General features: G+C 35.2%; 1 protein-coding gene across 24 annotated transcripts in view; it reads left to right on the top strand.

Annotated features, from left to right (window-relative positions):
* HDAC9 (histone deacetylase 9) overlaps positions 1 to 19,456 on the top strand; it is a 931,635-nt gene that overhangs the window by 469,743 nt on the left and 442,436 nt on the right. For all 24 annotated transcript variants that reach the window (XR_005789365.1, XM_040472481.1, XM_040472497.1 and 21 more), the window contains one exon: positions 14,979 to 15,220. Coding sequence is in view for 23 of the 24 variants with exons in the window: in XM_040472481.1 (XP_040328415.1) it covers positions 14,979 to 15,220 (242 nt within the window). In the remaining variant the exon portion in view is untranslated. The remainder of the gene's footprint in view (positions 1 to 14,978; positions 15,221 to 19,456) is intronic.

The raw sequence follows: 19,456 nt of genomic DNA, 5'->3' as shown, positions 1-19,456 counted from the left end.
AGTACCAGGAAGGGGCTTGAGAATCATCACTTTAGCCTCTTTGCCTTATTTTCTACATGAGGAACCAAAGGCCCATGGAAATAAAGTGATCAAGATTAAAACTGGAGACTCAGTTCTCTTTCTGCCATGTTTCTTCCGCTTCTATCCTTTGGCAATATATGTGCATGAGCCAGTGATTGATATATTCATTCATTCATTTATTTTTTCTCTGAAGCAATGGTGTTCCATGACTGAGAGCATCAAATGAAACAATGACTTGGTTTTAACAATATAATCTTACCAATGAGTTTGAGGAAAGCATTTTCAGAGTAGCATAAAAGATGGAAACACGGTTTGAACCCTGGGCCCTGGAGGTGAGAGTGCACAGAGAAGGTATGGAACTGTGTGTTCACAGTCCGAATCCCTCAGGCCCTGAGGCTTGGTTATCAGGTCAAGTGTGTCAGGCCTGGCTTCCTCTTTTCTGAAGATGAGTTTTTCTTAGGAGGTGCCTTTATCTTTTATGCAAATGGACATCTGCTGTGCCAGCCCCACCTGCTCTCCAGACATGCCCAGAAATTTCTGAACCTTGGCTTTGACTGAATCCTGCCTCCTGCCAACTTTACCTTGAAGGAATAAAACCAACTGGATAGCCTACATAAATCTAACAGACACATGCCTAACTCAGCAGGTCGAATTCCCTTACTGACCTAAGGCATCACACGGGGTTCCAGCTCCTTACTCCTCCTCCAACCCCAGCAGGGAGAGGAAACCTGAGTAACCCCTGTACAAGTGTATTTCTTTTATGATAAATAAAAATTGCATCTATTTTTTTTCTTACTTTTTCTGTTTCACCAAGATAATACTTACATTTTTAAATTCCTTTCAAGGATTACAAATTGCAAACCATTGATTTAAATCACTTTTTTAAAACTAGAACTTAAATTTTTGTTTAACAAATGAGTTCTCAAGCTGCTGAATCTCTTCTACCAGTCTGATCTACGTTATGTCATGAATTCTGTGGAAAATAAAATTGAAACCATTGGATTCAGAATGGCTTTGCTAAGCTCTATGATTCGCAATGTATTTCCTATGATCTTGGGTTACATTAATTTAAAATTACATTAATATCTGGAAAAACATTTGAGTAACTATTTTTTTCCATAAGTTTCCCTCCCCCCCTTACAACGCTAACTACTAGGGCTATTTTGTTTGAGGCACCAAATTTCTTTAGTGGTTTGGCTACAGATCTATCACTAGGGCATAATAGCCAACCTTGTAGTAGTAGTATTGTAGCTTTGAGGTACACGTGATGTTTCTTTAAAACCTCAAGGTTTTAAAATACTCAATACAAACTAAATCAACCCTCACATTATTAACAAAAATTTTAATGTCAAATAAACACAATATCCTGTAATTTCTAAACATTCCTTTCCTAAAATCATTCATCTGTTGATTTCTATAAAATGTACAGCTCTTTTAAATATATGTATATGTGTGCATATACATATATATATATGTATATATATATATATACATATATATATATATTTATATCACAACTGCTACCTAGATGGGAGCAGTCTATGTTCTTTATTTTATTAAAAGAGATTTCAGTTGAACAAATATTTGTTTTAGATCTAGCTTAATGCGGGGTATGTTATCTCTGCCTCATGGAAGGGAGAAAAATTAGAAGGAGAACCTACCTGAATTGTTTAATATAGAATATGATAAAGTGACTTTCATTTAACTTCATTCTAAATTAATATTTACCACAAATTTAAGTAAGCAAGATAAAATAGCACCTAAGGAATGATGCTGTAGATGTGATCTTGCAAAAATTAACTCAAACCTATCTAGTATTCCTTATTATAACCTGTAAAATGGGGATAATGACAAGGCTGCTATATGAAATGAAAAACATTCATGCAAAAATTGTAACTAGTGCTCAACATATATTGGTCACCTAAAAATGCCATCATGTTTGGGTCACCTGAGTGGGTAATTTGGTTAATAAGCATCTGACTCTTGGTTTTGGCTTAGGTCATGATCTCACGGTTCATAAGTTCGAACCCCACGTCAGGCTCTACACTGCCAATACAGAGGCTGCTTGGGATTCTCTCTCTCTCTCTCTCTCTCTCTCTCTCTCTCTCTCTCTCCCAAAATAGATAAATAAACTTAAAAATGCCATCATATTTGTTTATATTTTTGTTTTCCAGTTAATTGCTTAATGTGAGAAGCAAGCAACAAATCCTAAAACTAATATATCAATCCAATGAAAATACTTAGAGCTTTTTTTATATGGTCTTCTTGTCAGTATATTCTACTTTCTAATTAAGTAGGGTAGAGAAGAGAGGTGGCTTAGAAATTTGATTATCATAGGGAAACATCACTGTGTGAAAATAAAATATTGACTGTAGATCCTCTGCAGTAGGTTTGACAGACTTTTTTCTGTCAGGGTCAGATAGTAAGTATTTTAGGTTTTGCAGGCCATACTGTCTCTGTGGCACTTAACTCTGACTTTATAACTTAAATGCCGCCATACAGTATATGTAAATGAATAAGATAGACTATGTTCCAATGAAGCTTTGTTTATGAACACTGAAATTTGAATTCCAAATAATTTCCCACCCCCCCCTTTTTTTTTTTTTTTTTTTTTACCATTCAAGAATGTGAAAGTCATTGTTAGGTTGTAGGTGGTAAAGAAGAACCAAGGCAGTCTGGGTTTGGCCCATGAGCTATAGTTTGCTGACCCCAGCTCTACAGTATCCTGTTTATTTTTAATACTTTAAGTAACTTCTTATACTTTGTTTGTACAAAATGTACCACTTCAAGTTGTAGACTGATCATCTCAAAGCTGTGTTTAAAATGTTGAGAAACTTCTGTTCTATAATGCTGACAGTTCTCTGAATACAGGCCATTCCTATAAACAGATATTATGAGTTCTACCAGAAATAGAAATTTTAATGACATCTAATTAAACACCAACCACAGAGAAAAATTATTGCATTTTCTTATGCCAGATTCTGAAGGTCTTTAGTTAATGCACAGATACAGATTTATTGATTTGTATTTATATATATATATATATATATATATATATATATTTTTTTTTTTTTTCTTAATCAGAATTTTCTGACAACTTCAGGCCCTTCTTTGAGGTAGATCCTTACACTTATCATCTAAGTTGTGCCTTAATGGCTAAAGATCATCCCTCATAATGCATAGGGACTCATACACCAAAAAAACTCCAAAATCACAAAAAATAAACCACCACAGTCTATCCTGTCAAATCTGTTCTCACACTGTCAAAAAAACAGCTGCCTCTTCCTTTTTGTTACTACTTACTTCAATTAAAAAAGTAATCTAGAAATTTATGAACAACACATTTAAATCTCATTAACACTATTTACAGTTAATTATAAGTCAGTGTCTCTACCTCTGATACAATCCAATGGGATTTAGTTAATCAAATACTAAGGATAACTTCATTATGAGACCGTCTTTACCTGTGAGTTAGTAGACTGAGATTGGAAAGTAAGATGAAATAAAAAAATTGTCTAGACTCAACAGAACTTTCTGTAGCTAAAAGAGAAGGATGAAATACCAAATTTGCACTTCCTAAATACAGAATTATTTCTTAGAAAAGCATTGGAACACAGGTGTTGAGAAGGATGCCTTGAACTCACCTGAAAATACACAAATGTGTCAAAATATGCATAAATGTGTTCTACAAATCTCTCCTTTGTATATGTTGGCAATTACAAGTAAATGGTTCTCTTTACTGTTAAAAATAAAAATATATGATATTGGGTTTTTTTGTTTAATTTTTTTTTTTTTTAAGAGAGAGAGAGCACAAACAGGGAAGAGAGGCAGAGGGGGAGAGAAAGAGAGAGAGAGAAAGAGAACGAGAACCTTAAGCAGGCTCCATGCTCAGTGTGGAGCCTGGTGCAAGGCTCGATCCCATGACCCCGGGATCATGACCTGAGTAGAAATCAAGAGTCGGATGCTCCACCGACTGGGCCACCCATGCACCCTGTAAAATATATGATATTGTTTTAACAAAAAAGTTTTCAGTCTCCTTATATCAAGGTTTATGCCAACATAAACTGCATTATAACAGAAATTAAATTGGTTACCTGTTTTGTAGAACTCACAAGTAAGAGTGAAGTGGCTAAGATCCTGGACCCTGGAAGTGAATGATGTCTGTTCTCATTCGCGTTGTACCAGTTAGTAGCCATGTGACTTTGGCCAAGTTTCTCCGTCGCCTCCATTTCGTCATCTGTGACTAAGGACCACAATCATGTCTGCCCCATTGGTAACCGGATATTACAACCTCCTATAGTGTTGTACAAAAGAGTAAATGAATTAACATTTATTTTGTAAAACATTCAGAACAGTGTTTGGCACATAATAAGCACTGGTATTGGTGTTGGCTTCGTAATTTAAATTAAAAGAAAGCAACTCTCCAGACTGACTAACATTATGGTATCTTTGTTCTTAACCAAGTTTAGAAAGCCAAATTTAGAATCCGCATAGGGAAGTCACATTTTATTAGAATGCTCAAGCCCTGAAAACTTTGCATAATTCCAAGCTTGCATAATTATTTTAAAACTCACATATTCAAAGTGCTTCCTGACAAAGGATAGTGGGTATTTCTACTTGTGAGCAAAAGTGGTGCCACCATGTGGCAATAACATAAACACAGGTGCCAATGCATTTGTCTGGCTAGATTTGAAATTATGCAATGTTAGATGAATTTTTATTTTTTAGCATTTACTTTTCTCCCAAATTGTGTGTACAAAGTGGAACTTTATTATTTTCAATTCAAAAATTCTAAATTCCCACAATTCCACAAAATAGTAATGCATGTTCTTTGAAAGAGCAGTAATGTTATCTGTCTCTGATTTGAATTTAGCAAATAAAGAAATAATGCACTGATTTTCAAACTGAATTCCATGGAATCTGGATTTCCAGGGGAAGGAGCCAGAGCGGAAGTTAGTGGGTAGGACATCAGTTCCTCCTGAAGAGTTGGGCTCGTCCTAGTTTTATATGTTGGGGCTGTTCATAATTTTTTATTTGAAGAAAGTGTCCAGCTGTTTAAAGAAATGTTTTTAAAACTCAGTACAGTCCTATATTAGAAGGTTTTAGTGGGACTTTAAGACTTTTTGGTTTGTAATAAAGATCTCCTTAGAACTTCACAAACAACCCAGATCTGGAGAAGGAAAAAAAAAAAGTGCATTGGTGGAGATCCTGTTTCCATCCTGTAGGATTGAAGATTAGAGGGTAGATATAAAAGACATGGTTTGAATCAAAGAGGAAAAGGAGGAAAGCATCATACCTGGTGGCATCTCTGCTCCTTTCCTCCTCCTACTTTTACTATGTTCTTGTCTTGAGTATATTAAGCATTGAAGCTCTCGGGAAAGATTGAAAATTTTTTTCTGGTCAAAGGTATTTGTTTTTTGCTGGCAGGATACAAGAGCACACAAAAGCTCTTTTTCTCATCAAAAAAGAACATAGTTACATACTTCCACTGACAAGGGTTCCTGATAGAAGAGTGGGAACACACCCTTGGAAAAAAGTCTGTTTTCTGAAGAAACAAATATGATTTGGACACGAAGAATGTTGGTGGAGATGGGTATCTGCCAAGAGAGCTAATTTAGTCAATCAATATTCACTAACCTTAAACTTACTTATTAAGTTTATTTTATGTGTCAAATGATGAACTAGAATACAGGGTTACAAGGGAATCTGCTGCTTCAAATATTAGGTTTTCATAAGCAGAAGGAAGTATTGTTAGCCATTTGCAAGTAGTAATAATTTAGTGATTGTAACCTAGAAGAACTTACAGGTTGTAGGAAGAAAAACGGAGAAGGAAACCATTTGTCACACTTTCACAGAAATTCTTACACAAGTCAGTTTGCTCTTCCCAGATGATGAGTGCTATATGTGGCTAGATAAATAACTTCATAGATTAACACTTGTGTTTTCTATTTTGAAAAACACTAAAATTTCTCATCTACTGAAGGTTTCATTTACAGGTACTATTATGTCAAGTTAAATTTTTATCTCAAATTAGAAAATAATATGGATTAGGTTCTTAGCTCCTATTACCTTGAAGTCCCATAAATTGGCTTGATCTAGTTTCCCTACTGCAAGAAGCTCAATGAAGCTTTTACTGGGTTCTCGAATAGTGAGGAACTAGGAAACACTGCGATAGTTTAGAACTAAGTGGGTATTACAAATGAGTTGGCAATTCGTGTTTGTGTTATGGTTTGTTATGACTGCTTAATTCAAAAGCATATTTGCAGAGAGGGAATTTGAATTAAGTAAATCAAAATAGTAAGGCTTTGATTAAAAAGTTAGCTTTCTTTAACTTAAATGTTGATATTTCAAGGCCTACTGAAATTTTAGTCATTTGTGGTTATTTTTGTTTCCTGTTCAGACCCCTGGGAAATAAGAGAATAGTAAATCAAAGCCCAGATTGCTTCTTGCATGTATTTTCTTTTCATTTATGCCGTGTATTAGTGCACTTTAAGAAACTAAAGACACATATAACTTGAACAGAATCACTTTGAGGGAGAAGTGTATTTCCGGAATAATCAACTTAAATAATTCTTGTTTTGAAAATTATTCTTTTCATGTTTGATAATTTCCTAATTCTTTTTTATTTCATGATGATGCTATTGTAAGTAGTAACTGGAAAATCAGCTAAGAATATTGTACTACTAAAGTGAAGTTTGGGCAGCTTTGTCATCAGACTGAGGATGTATTATTTGTTTTCCCATTTCCCAATTTTAATGTTAGGTACAGTCACATTTATTAATTTCCTTTTTCAGAGAAAATGTGCTTTCTAAGGCAGAAATAACACTATACATTTCAATGAAAAGCTTTCAATTAAGTGTGTTCAGTATTTTTATAAAGTCAATTACTGGTTATTTTGGAGAAAGCATTGAAGAATTTTGATAAAATAACTTATTTATTCTTTATTTACCTTTATTAAAGAAGGATTTATTCTTTTCTATTTACATTTAGTAATTTAATTCTTCATTTTTCAACCTGGGGACCAGAAAATTCTTAGCTTACAGTTATCTGTTTTGGCCTAATTTTCTTTTTTTTTTTTAAGTTTATTAAATATGATAGAGGGTGCAAGTGGTGGAGGGACAAAGAGAGAGAGAGAGAGAGAGGGAAAAGGGAGAGAGAGACAGAGACAGAGAGAGAATCCCAAGCAGGCTCTGTGCGGTAAGCGCAGAGCCCCGCGAAGAGCTGAATCCCATGAACACTGATATCATGACCTGAGCCGATATCAAGAGTTGGATGTTTAAGTCACTGAGGCACCTGGGTGCTCCTTGCCTCATTTTCTAATAATATAATCTGGAATAATCCTTTACAAATTAGGCCTTATTGTTTCAATAATTTAGCACTGTGTCCTGTTCTTGGTGATCTCTGTTGAGACAAACAGCATAAATGGGCATATTTTATTTTACTCAGTGTTACCACCCCACTTTGGTGATTATTACCTGTCAGCACACTGAATTTTAAGAGTACATTGTGACATGAGAGGGGTGCCTGGGTGGCTTCGTCATTTGGGTGTCCGTCTTTGGCCTAGGTGATGATCTCGTGATTCGTGAGTTCAAGCCCCATGTCGGGCTCGGTGCTGACAGCTCGGAGCCTGGAGCCTGCTTCCAGAATCTGTGTTTCACTCTCTCTCTGCCCTTCCCCTGCTCATGCTCTGTCACTGTCTCTCAAAAATAAATACATGTTAAAAAAAAAAAAAGAGTAGATTATGACATGGGAAATGTGAAATGACACATTAGGTAGAAAAATATCTGAGATCATTTTTTTTTACAAATACTTATTCACTATTAATGGAAACTCATTCAGTTATCAATAATTTAAGCAGTCAAATAATATTTATCTGAAGTTTGAGCAGTCAAAAAGACCTAATAAGTAATTGTTTTAGGATTTTACTTGGGCATGTGTATACATATGCATACATGCAATGTTTCTGATTTTATACCCATGTGATTCCCATGACTGTCATTTATTCATTTATTTTTTCATTCATTCCAGCTATGCATTAAGGCATTACTATATTTTTATGCTGTGCTAGGCACTGAAAATATACTCCTTTTTCTCATGGAATTTAGGATAATGGTGAAGGGAGACTAATGTTATGAAAAGAAGAATTTAATAAGAAAATGCAATAAAACTCAGAAGGACATCCTAGAGCAAGTCATTTTTATTATATGAAGGATAAATAAGAATCAGTGTAGAAAAATGGGGTGGGGTTGGGTTTTAGGAAGTGATAATGTTTATGAGACATCTCTGAAACTTAGGAGAGCATGGTGTGTTTAAGGAATTGCAAGATCAATATGACTCACGTGAAGGGAAAGTAGGTGGTATTGAGGCTGGAAACACAGGCAGAAAGCACGCCATGGAGGGACAGGCCAGCTCTGTTAAAGATTGGGTTCTGGGGCACCTGGGTGGCTCAGTGGGTTAAGCGTCCGACTTCGGCTTAGGTCATGATCTCGCAGTTTGTGAGCTCGAGCCCCGCGTTGGGCTCTGTGCTGCCAGCTTGGAGCCTGGAGCCTGCTTCTGATTCTGTGTCTCCCTATCTCTCTGCTCCTCCCCTGTTCATCGTCTGTCTCCCTCAAAAATAAAAAAACATTTAAGAAAAAAAAGATTGGGGTTTGTTGATTGGTTTTCGTGACAGAGGACTGCTTTAGTAAAACATAAAACAGGCAGTGGTAGTGGAGAGATCTTAATGGATACAAAAAGTATTTGAGTGTAGAAAAGATCATTTCTGTCAATTGGATATGGGTAATAAAAGGGACACTTCAGTTGTCTCTTGTTGCAATAACTGAGACCAGAGGTGCTGGAGAAAGAGTAGTATTAGTTAAGTGGAGATTGCTGATAGTAGTTATACATTTGGGTTGCAAGTTTGGAATAGATGTTTAGGTTGGAGATAGAATTGTTACCATATAGGAGGCAAATAGTCCTGGGAATGGAAGAGATCACCATGGAGAGTCCTGGCGAGAAAATAGAAGGGGACCCAGCTGGGATTCTGGAACACCAACATCATTGCCTTTAATGTGTCATGTTTTCTAAATAAGTTTATGGGTTGATCTTCTGCATCAAAATATGAGTTCTCTGAAGGCTTTCCCTACTTCTCTTATTGACTAAAAACTATTTTGTTATTAAATATGGCTTCACAAATATTTGCTGAATAAAGGAGTTAATGAAAAATGATATGTCAGCTTGATGATACATAAAAGCAATGACTATAATGTTGTTTTAGATACATACAGCCCTGTGCAATATCTGATACTTTCTTTAGATAGTATAATACTTAAGAATTTGTGCTGTAGTATAGTTATTGAGATAAAGGACTAGAGAGAAAAGATTCAAACAAGCATCAGACAGAGCCCTGTCCTTAGATAGCTTTATGCTCTGATGTAGCCAACAAGAGATAAGGAGTAAAAATGTAAATAAAATTACAAAGTTGTATATGTTTAGTTCCAAAAGACTCTTAGAAGGGTGGGGTGGCAGGTGATAGTCAGGTATCAGAAAAGGAAATATCAAGGTAGTTTAAATGGGCTTAAATCAACTTCGTGGAGTTGAAGGAAGAAAAAGATTTGAGTTCTTATATTTATTTCCCAAAACCCATGTATTCTATCCGAAAAACTCTCTTCAGTGATGAAAATAACCAATGACAAGGAAGTGGTAGTGAAGCTAGAATCTATCCTCCATTGCAGAGTAAACTTTTGAAGATTCCTCAAGGTGAGATTGACATACAGTGCTGTAGTTAGGGCAGAGACTATAATGAGCTACTTTTTGATTGCCTTCCACCCATCCCCAAGACCTCTTCAATAGCTTTTCAAGAAGGCTCACGAAGAAAACTGCTTATGTTAGCTGATCAGATAGTCCAAGCAACATTTGGTTCTCCCCAGATCTAGAAATTGTAGTTCGTATGTCCACTTGCCAGTGGTTGTGGACAACCATTTCCTTGGTATAGAGAACTTAATTTTCACGTACACTGGCTGTACAGGTCTGCATTGGTGACATTGTATTCTGAGTTGCAGTTGCTGTATATGAACATTAACTGAAATAAACAGGGTCCTAATGTTTATTACATTTTTGCAAGTTTTAACTTTTAGCTAAACTGACACATACAAATTGGTGGTGAGTCTGTGCCGATGCCATTTTTTTGTAAAAACCTGAAGTTTGCAGTCTACTGCTTTGAGATCTTACCAGAGGAACGGCATCAACAGGCTGCAGCCATAGTTGTGATTGTTGTAAATGGCCAAAATTGTGTGTCCGTAGAATTTTTCCATCTGTGGGGTTTGCAAGTTGTTCACTTAAAACATTCTTAAAAAGAATGGATTCTTGTTTATAAGATAAAGAGAAACCAAAGATTTCTGTTTATGAACATACAAAAATTCTCTGTACTTAACCTGTGCTGTAAATAACAACAGTATCTATGGTGAAGAATGAAACACTCCATGGCTACTAGATTATTCTCTGAACTCTGAATTAGTACTTTAATAGTTTAAAAAATATATTTGTCAAAGAAATTCAGTTACAAGTATAAACAGGGTATATATGTTGCTTAAATAGATGTGATTGTTATATACATCTACATGATCTGAGATTTTAATTTTGAAATGGGAGCTTTTTTGTTTCCATGTTCATTAAAAATTAAAAACAGTTTCTAAAAGAAAAGTTCATGAGTTGATTAATGGTAAAAGAAGAATAAATAACTATCAAAGAAACTATTAAGAAAGACACTGGAGAAAGAATGACAAGGGCTTTGTAAAGTGGTAATTAAGACTAGTTAATATATATGTGGAAATGTTCTGACTGGGCATGTGGTATTAGAATTAATAATATAAATATAATATAACATATATTTGTGTTGGCATGTGTTTGAAATCTCAGACAAACATAGTGAGTCCGAATAAAGCATGAAGTCTTGAGCTAAAGTAATTGAGGTCTGTTAAAAAAAAATTTGTTTATAACTAGTGCTACTAATAACTACAATTTGTTCCATCAACTTCCTTCTAACTTATGTACTACTGGCACCTGTTCTAAGTAATTTGTAAGGAATTTGTATGCTCCTATGCAAGAAATGTTATGAATAGAGATGATTCCATTTCCTCATTGTTAAAACTGGTTGTTAATTTTTTTCTTGTAAGTTGGTTATTTCTAATTATGATAATATAGCAGCTGTGGACAATGCCCTTTCTTTCATAGTCTATGATATGAAAGTGACTGTAACTTGTTGAAACTCAGCCCTGGTATTGTGTTACTATTATTGCTCCTGGAGAGGCTTATTAGCCTGTCACAGAAGCTGTAAGAAAAATCCATCATTTCTTTTGGAATACGATGAGTCTTTGTCACCCACAATACAATTAATGTTAAAAATAGAAAGAATGCTTATGATATGATTATGATTAGCCAGAGATGAGCTATTGTCCAAGGAACAGAACTAATCCAGCAGGCCAAAGATGACCTACACAGAACCATCAGTTCGCTGATTGCCATTTCTCTCTGAGTTTGATGAAATATTCATGCCTTTGCTCTCCTCTCTGCAAGCACTATTGATTTCTTGTATAAACGCTGCTATATTTAGTCTAGACAAATGGAATGTGGATTGCTGCTGAATAAATTGGATGAAAGACTGGGATCTTGCTTGCCGCTTTCTCTCAGTCTTGGGCAATTATTTATAATCAAGAGCAGTTTTTCTAAGTTGAGGGTGATTTTTCACAATTTAGTGATTAGTCTCTGAACAAAGGCAAGCAGTTAGACACAATCATTTCTGTTGGGATAGCAGGTTAAGAAGTCAAATTACCCTTTGAGGTTGACAATAGCTGTTTTGGAGAGTTCTGGGACTTTTTTCCCTTATCTTTTTTTGTGGGAAGGGTTTTTTTTTTTTTGTTTTGTTTTGTTTTGTTTTTTTTAGAGATTCGATGATCACAATTTATGGATAAGAAGAATGCCAACAAGGAGGGAGGCCAGTGTCTTTTGAAATTCTACATTTTGTCTTTATAGGGTTAAATTCTGACCTTTGTTTATTGGGATTTCCATGTAAACACTGGGGGCTGTAGTTTGGCCTTTTTAATGCACAAATGAAATACGTCATTAACAGTCATTGCTTTTGGTTGGAATTATGCCAACTCTGTAAATTAATGTTCAAAGTCTCATGTTACTCCAGAGTCTTGATTGAAAGTTCTATAGCAGGTACTGCAATGAAGAGATTTTAGAGGCCACTATCCTCATTTAGTCCCCAACTCGTCACAATTACTATCTTTCCTTTCATAAACATCAGTATTTTAGAAGACATTGTCCACCAAACAATGGTTCATTAATAAACTGTTTTACCATTTTCATTAAAGTGACATATGTAGCATCATCAACACAAGCTTCTGATCAATACACTGAAAAATGACCAGTGTTAGCAACCCAAGATTGATACCAGCCCCCCTTCCACCTCACCCATCTGCCTTGTACGTGCAATTCAAGTGACAAGTAAGGGCATTAATGTTTCATTCAGTATTTGCAGCCTTAACTTCTACAAACAAGATTTCTGTTAGCTTTTCTTGACTCAATGAAAATAGCTCTTAAATCCACATAGAATATAAACTTTGTAGTTCCCAACCTGGAATCTACAGATGTAAGTTACTTACAGTAGTAGTCAGAGGATTAAATGCAATTTGGAAAAATACAGAGAAGTAAGAAAGGGAAAATTATTCCTATTTCCACCCCAGATACAACTATCTTCTGTACCTCACCAGTCTTTGGTACACGAATTCAGAGACTAATACAGTTAAGAACCCAATGCTCTGGGAGGGTTGGATTTTTTGTCATTTTTGCTCTACTGCTGAGTCCAGCATCTAGCATCAAACCTGAGAATTTAAGGTTCTCAATAAATGTATATTGACTTAAACGATATTTATTTAAAGAGCTATCATAGGGTATGTGTCACTTCTGTTACTGTTTCTTCACTTAATGTTGTAATAGCATTTTTCATGTTCCCATGATTTAATGATTGTGTATTTTTCCACCATATGGATGTGGCATATTTCACTTAGACATTTCCTTGTAGTTGGTGATTTTAATTAAAATAATAATACTTCAATAAATAGTATGACATTGAACTGTTTTTTCCTGTTACTATTGTTTCCTCAAGATATCTTCCTACGGTTGGCAAACCTGAATCAAATGGTAAAATACTTAATACCTCTTCCTACATATCACCAAATTATTTTTTAGAAGTTTTAAGCTATTTGGTAGTGCCACTTGCAATACATAATTGTCTACTTGGTATTATGCTTACACCATACAATGGGCCATTATATACACACACAGGTAAATGCATGAATCATATAGATGATATTTAATGTTTAGAAAACAATGGCTTACTTTCACTTAAAATTTATATTTCTTTACTGGTAAAGATAAATTTTTTAAAATTGCTTATTTATATTCCTTTATTTTCTTTTTCCTTTTTCCATTTTTCTAGAAGTTTTAGTGTTTTTATTTTCTAGTACTAAATGGAAATCACATGCAATTTTATTTGCATACTCGTTCTTAATATTTTTGTTTTGTGAGCCACACAGTATCATCTAGTTTCATATGCAGGAAATTTCAATTTTTATATAACTTAAAAAACTCAGAGCATTTATTGAGAAATGTACTATATGTTTTAAGTCCTTGGAGTGGATTATTCCATTTAGTCCTTTTAATAGTTCCATGTTGTTACTGCCTGTCTTCCTTGTCTATGAGCTTTTGTGCTTATGCCTTCCATCCTACAAGTTATCTAACAGGAGTAGAATTATATGTGTGTGTGTGTATATATATATATGTATATATATATATATATATACATATATATATATATAATATAAATTTTTATGCATTGTCTAATTTATTTTAGATATTTAAAATTTAAATGTCCTATAATTATTCTCATCAAATCTTCCTCTAGTGGTTTGATTTGTTTTAGGCTTCCTCACCATTTTTCTGCCTTGCTCATTTTAGGAATAAGGTAACTGAAATATTATCATTTTAAGAACAGTACATAGAAAGTTGGCTACTTTCACTCCTTGATGTTTGGACCTGGGACCATTGTTGTGGTTGGTTAGCTAACCTACTCATCATTTTCAAGATTTTAGCATGCAGATCTGTCGTTTTCTTTGTTAGGTCCCATAGCCCTACAGATACCTTGCTAAAAAGCTTTAATTCTTAAGGAATTCCTTTATTTATTTGTTTGTTTATTTGTTTATTTATTTATTTGGGAGAGAAAGAGCACAAGTAGGGGAAAGGGGCAGAGAGACAGGGAGAGAGAATATCTTAAGCAAGCTCTACAGCTAGCACGTGCCTGAAGCAGGGCTTGATTTCATGAACGTGAGATCATGACCTGAGCCAAAATCAAGAGTAGGAAACTAAACTGACTGAGCCAACCAGGCACCCCAGGAATTCCTTAATTCTTAAGGAGTGTATCTTAGAATATATCTTCTGATTCTAATTACAAACCAAAATGTTTGCAAGTGTAGAAATTGAGTTGTGATACTTCTGTGTTAAAACCTGGCATCTTCTCAACAGAGTTGCATTTTTTTGTCCTAAGTTTACCTGACTTGCATAACTGATCAAGTAGAATAGGTTTTATGAATGACTTATATACCAGTAAATGATTAGATTCATCTTTTTGGTGTTTTGTTTTGTTTTGTTTTGATTCATCTCCTTGAAAAGAGAAATTTAGAAGATTCATGAAGGGGTATTGGTGGTTGAAAATGAGCATAGAGTCCATTTTTTTTATCAAAACTAATATACAAAAGACTTTTTATCATCGTCGTAAAAAATGACTACAGTAGTTGACCTAAAGTTTGTTGTAGGGTATAATCTCTTTTATTTTTTGTTTGTTTCCAAGTCACTGTGCTAATTTCTTATCCTCTGTCATGCCCCCTACCCCCGCCCCTTTTTTCCCCCTGTTTCTCTAGTGGATGTGAAATCAGAGGTTCCTGTGGGCCTGGAGCCCATCTCACCTTTAGACCTGAGGACAGACCTCAGGATGATGATGCCTGTGGTGGATCCTGTTGTCCGTGAAAAGCAACTGCAGCAAGAATTACTCCTTATCCAGCAACAGCAGCAAATCCAGAAGCAACTCCTGATTGCAGAGTTTCAGAAACAGCATGAGAACTTGACACGGCAGCACCAGGCTCAGCTTCAGGAGCACATCAAGGTAGCAAATGTTTCTTTGCCTCTGACCTTTTCACTCCAGAAGCCTGCAGCATGACATGAGCATAAGAAGGAGCACTGGGGTGGGGAGAGGAGGAATGTTTAAGACATGGAGGTATGGCTTGGAGGAAATTGTGATTTTACTGGTGAAAACCTTGGGTAAGTAGTAAGAGTGTTGATGAAAAAAACTGCTTTGCTTCTTGGAGGGGCCTCCACTACTCTCATCCATTAGTTTACAGCATCAATGGTGGGAAATAGTGATTCTTACCTTCTGTTTATTCTCTGGTATGTGATTTTGTTCATTTGCCCCACTTATCTATTCTCCGCCAAGAAGAAAAGAATCATGAATGACCCTGGGAAGATCCAGAGTGTGTGTGTGTGTGTGTGTGTGTGTGTGTGTGTGTGTGTGTGTGTGTATTTATTTATTTATTTATTTATTTATTTATTTATTTATTTTTGAGAAAGAGCACATGAGTGAGTGGGTGAGAAGGACAAAGGGAGAAAGAGAGAGAATCTCAAGCAAGCTCCATGCTCAGCACAGAGGAGCTCAATCCCATGACCCTAGGATCATGACCTGAGCCAAAATCAAGAGTTGGATGCTCAACCGACTGACCCACTGAGGCGCCCCTTCATTTTATATCTTTATTTATTTATTTATTTATTTATTTATTTATTTATTTTTTAATTTTTTTTTCAACATTTATTTATTTTTGGGACAGAGAGAGACAGAGCATGAACGGGGGAGGGGCAGAGAGAGAGGGAGACACAGAATCGGAAACAAGCACCAGGCTCTGAGCCATCAGCCCAGAGCCCGACGCGGGGCTCGAACTCACGGACCGCGAGATCGTGACCTGGCTGAAGTCGGGCGCTTAACCGACTGCACCACCCAGGCGCCCCAGTATATCTTTAAAGAATCTGCATAATCTATTTATCAGAAAGGATAAATTAGTCACTTTATGTGAAGAGAGAGACTTGTGTTGTTTTGGGTTTTTTTCGTCTATAAGTGGATATTCTTTTTTTTTTTTTAAGCTTTTATGTAAATTCCAGTTAGTTAACATACAGTGTAATATTGGTGTTAGGTGTACAATATAGTGATTCAACACTTCCATACATCACCCAGTGCTCATGACAGCACATGCACTCCTTAACCCCCATCAGCTATTTTCCCAAATCCTCCCAACCACCTCCCTATAAGTAGATGTTCTGAGTATATTCCCTACGAAGAAGACCCTATAATATTCATTCAAAATAATGACAGAAAAAGCTCAGTAGAATCATATTTGAAGAAACCTGGGCAAATATTTTCAACATTTTTATGTAAGTTCAATAGACCACAGATAAAAATTTATTAAAAGAATTTTGGATGTAGTTGACAGTTTGAGACCCAAGTTGTTTAAATTATTCTTGGAGAAATATGTCTATGTCCCAGAATATTTTATGATGGACTATTTTGTTGTCGTTTTACATGTATCTATGTATCTATTTCTTCTTGTATCTTTGAGATAAATGTTACTTTAACTTTATTTGTGAAATGTTTCAAATTCTTGACAGAGACATTTAAAACAAGGCTATTTTGTTCTGATTAAGTACATGTTTAGTTTTAATTTATTATGACAGTAATATAAAGTAGCAAATATTTATAATAAAATTCCATTTTATTATTTATTCCATAAAAATGGAATTTTATTATAAATATTTGCTACTTTATATTACTGTCATAATTAATTATGTACATCCTTCAAAATGATTTAAACACATGTTAATTTACTAATACAATAAATTACACATTCTATCATATTTATAATATTGTACAAGACGATTGATCTATTACTCACTTGCATATTGGATACAGCATATTTATGTCAGATTAATATAGATAATTAATCTGTGTTGATGTTATATAATTTTACCACATTAATATTAGTATCTGAGAAGGTAAAAGTTCTACCTTCTTCCTTGTGTTCTTTGTTTTTTAAGATATTTCCTTAGTCTGGAAAGCCTATTGTATCTTATAATCCAAAAAAGCCTTTGACATCTGGTATAAAATGTCATGATTTTTTTTCTTTTACTAGTGAACTTTACTAAAAGAACTCTAGGGGCACCTGGGTGGCTCAGTCAGTTACGTGTCCAACTTCTGCATGTGTCATGATCTCATGGTTTGTGGGTTCAAGCCCTGCGTCAGGCTCTGCGCTGACAGAGCCTGGAGCCTGCTTCAGATTCTGTGTCTCCCTCTCTGTCTGCCCCTCTCCTCCTCACACTCTGTCTCTCTCTCTCTCTCTCTTTCTCTCTCTCTCTCTCTCAGAAATAAATAAACATTAAAAAAATTTTTTAAAGAACTCTTGCAATTTATCGATCTGTAAGATACCCTAAATTAAGAGTGGGGATTTTGTTTTGGGTCTCATGTGGAAACAGTAGCTCATAACTGTATTGAGTAGAATAGGAAACCTTAATTTAGTTTACAGGATTGTTTTTGAATGACTTTGAAGCATTACTATTTGACCCTTGAAAAATATTTGGAACATTGGTGTTTAGATTTCCTTCTCCATTCATTCTTGCCATGTTAGGATGACAGTGATGAATGAATAAGATTTATATTCTTCACCATACTTTTTGTGAAGGATTTTTTTAAACTTTTATTCATTAAATAATCTCTACCCCAAATGTGGGGCTTGAACTCAACAGCCCTGAGATCAAGAGTCGCATTCTCTACCAGCTGAGCCAGCCAGGTGCCCTTCACCATGCTTTTAAAGGTAACTGTATAGTTCATTTTACTGTGGTACCTGACTCACGTTGCACTGAATACAGGGCAATAATAATAAGTTGCTGCTTTAAATACTTCTTTTCACTTATATTTGATGCATTTTGTAGTTGTAAAGAGCCATAGGAAAGTTTTTGAAGTAATTTATTTTTTCATTTTGCTCACAAGTCAATAGTAGCAAGTAAGTAACTGATTGTTACTTTAGCTCAAAGTAGTATAGTCAGTTTACTGACATCTGGAAAATAGAGGAAAAGAGGAGGCTCTTGACAGGAAAAAGATTCTGAGATAGCCAAAAGGAAAATTTACCTTTTAAAGTGATTTTCTAAAGTAGTAAGTCGTTTTCTCAGAAACTAAAGACCTAATTTAAATTTCCTTTCGAGTTTAGGAAGCTTTTAACTTTTTAAATTTTAATTTACTCTTTCATGGGAAAGGATAAGAATCGGCGCTTTTAACTTTCATTTGGATTTTATGTTTATGAGGAACACATAGTACACGAAGCTTTTATTAGCATCAATCTTTGGGTTCTGTCATCAACATCTCTTGAGTTAGATGTTGTTATCCCATTTTTCAACCCACATAAGCTGAGACAGAAATACTGTAACTTGCCGAAGGACACACAGCCAGTAAATGGTTGTTCCAGGGTTTTTAGCCTTGCCTGGTCTGCCATCAAAACTACCACATCATCCTCTCTGTGTCCTGTATCAGTCCAGAACATCTGAAACTGGGGGTTGATGTTTTATTTCCTTCTCTTTTTTTTCAATATCGTTCCTGCAGTCTTCAATAATGAATAGTAGCTATGGAGATTAAATTGTGTGATTTTTCTAGTTTTCTAAAATAGATTAAATTTCAATTTCACTGGAGCTTTGGTTGAAGCAATGAATCAATTTGACCACTCCCAATAGCTCTAAAGAATTAATATTTAGGAGTGCCTGGGGGGCTAAGTCGGTCAGGTGTTCAACTTCTGCTCAAGTCATGATCTCGTGGTCCATGAGTTCCAGCCCTGCATTGGGCTCTCTGCTGACAGCTTATAGCTTGGAGCCTGCTTCGGATTCTGTGTCTCCTTCTCTCTCCATCCCTCCCCTGCTCACACTCTGTCTCAAAAATAAATAAACATTAAAAAATTTTTTAAAAGAATTAATATTCAAGGCATAGTTTAAGTGAAGTTATAAACTTTTCCTTTAAAATGGAGTATGTAGAAACATCCAATAAGGGACTGGTATCTCAAAGCCAAAATGGGGAAGATTTTAATATGAAGAGTAACCAGAAATGCTTGTAACCATATCCTTCTGAGAGAGGTGAGGCTATTATGGTCTACATACAAAGTTGGCTTCCTTTTGCTTCAGAGTAACTCTCATGCCATTCCACAAAGCTTTTTGGTTTTGTTCTCTTGCTTTTCAACAAAAATTTCAGACTTATATTAGATAGATACCTAAAACAGCAAATTATGCTAACTTCATTAGGACTGAGATCTAAATATAGTAA

Source organism: Herpailurus yagouaroundi, unplaced genomic scaffold (assembly GCF_014898765.1).
Source record: "Herpailurus yagouaroundi ecotype Mexico unplaced genomic scaffold, PumYag 100, whole genome shotgun sequence".
NCBI classification, from domain to species: Eukaryota; Metazoa; Chordata; class Mammalia; order Carnivora; family Felidae; genus Herpailurus; species Herpailurus yagouaroundi.
This window is presented reverse-complemented; position numbering and strand designations above follow the sequence as displayed.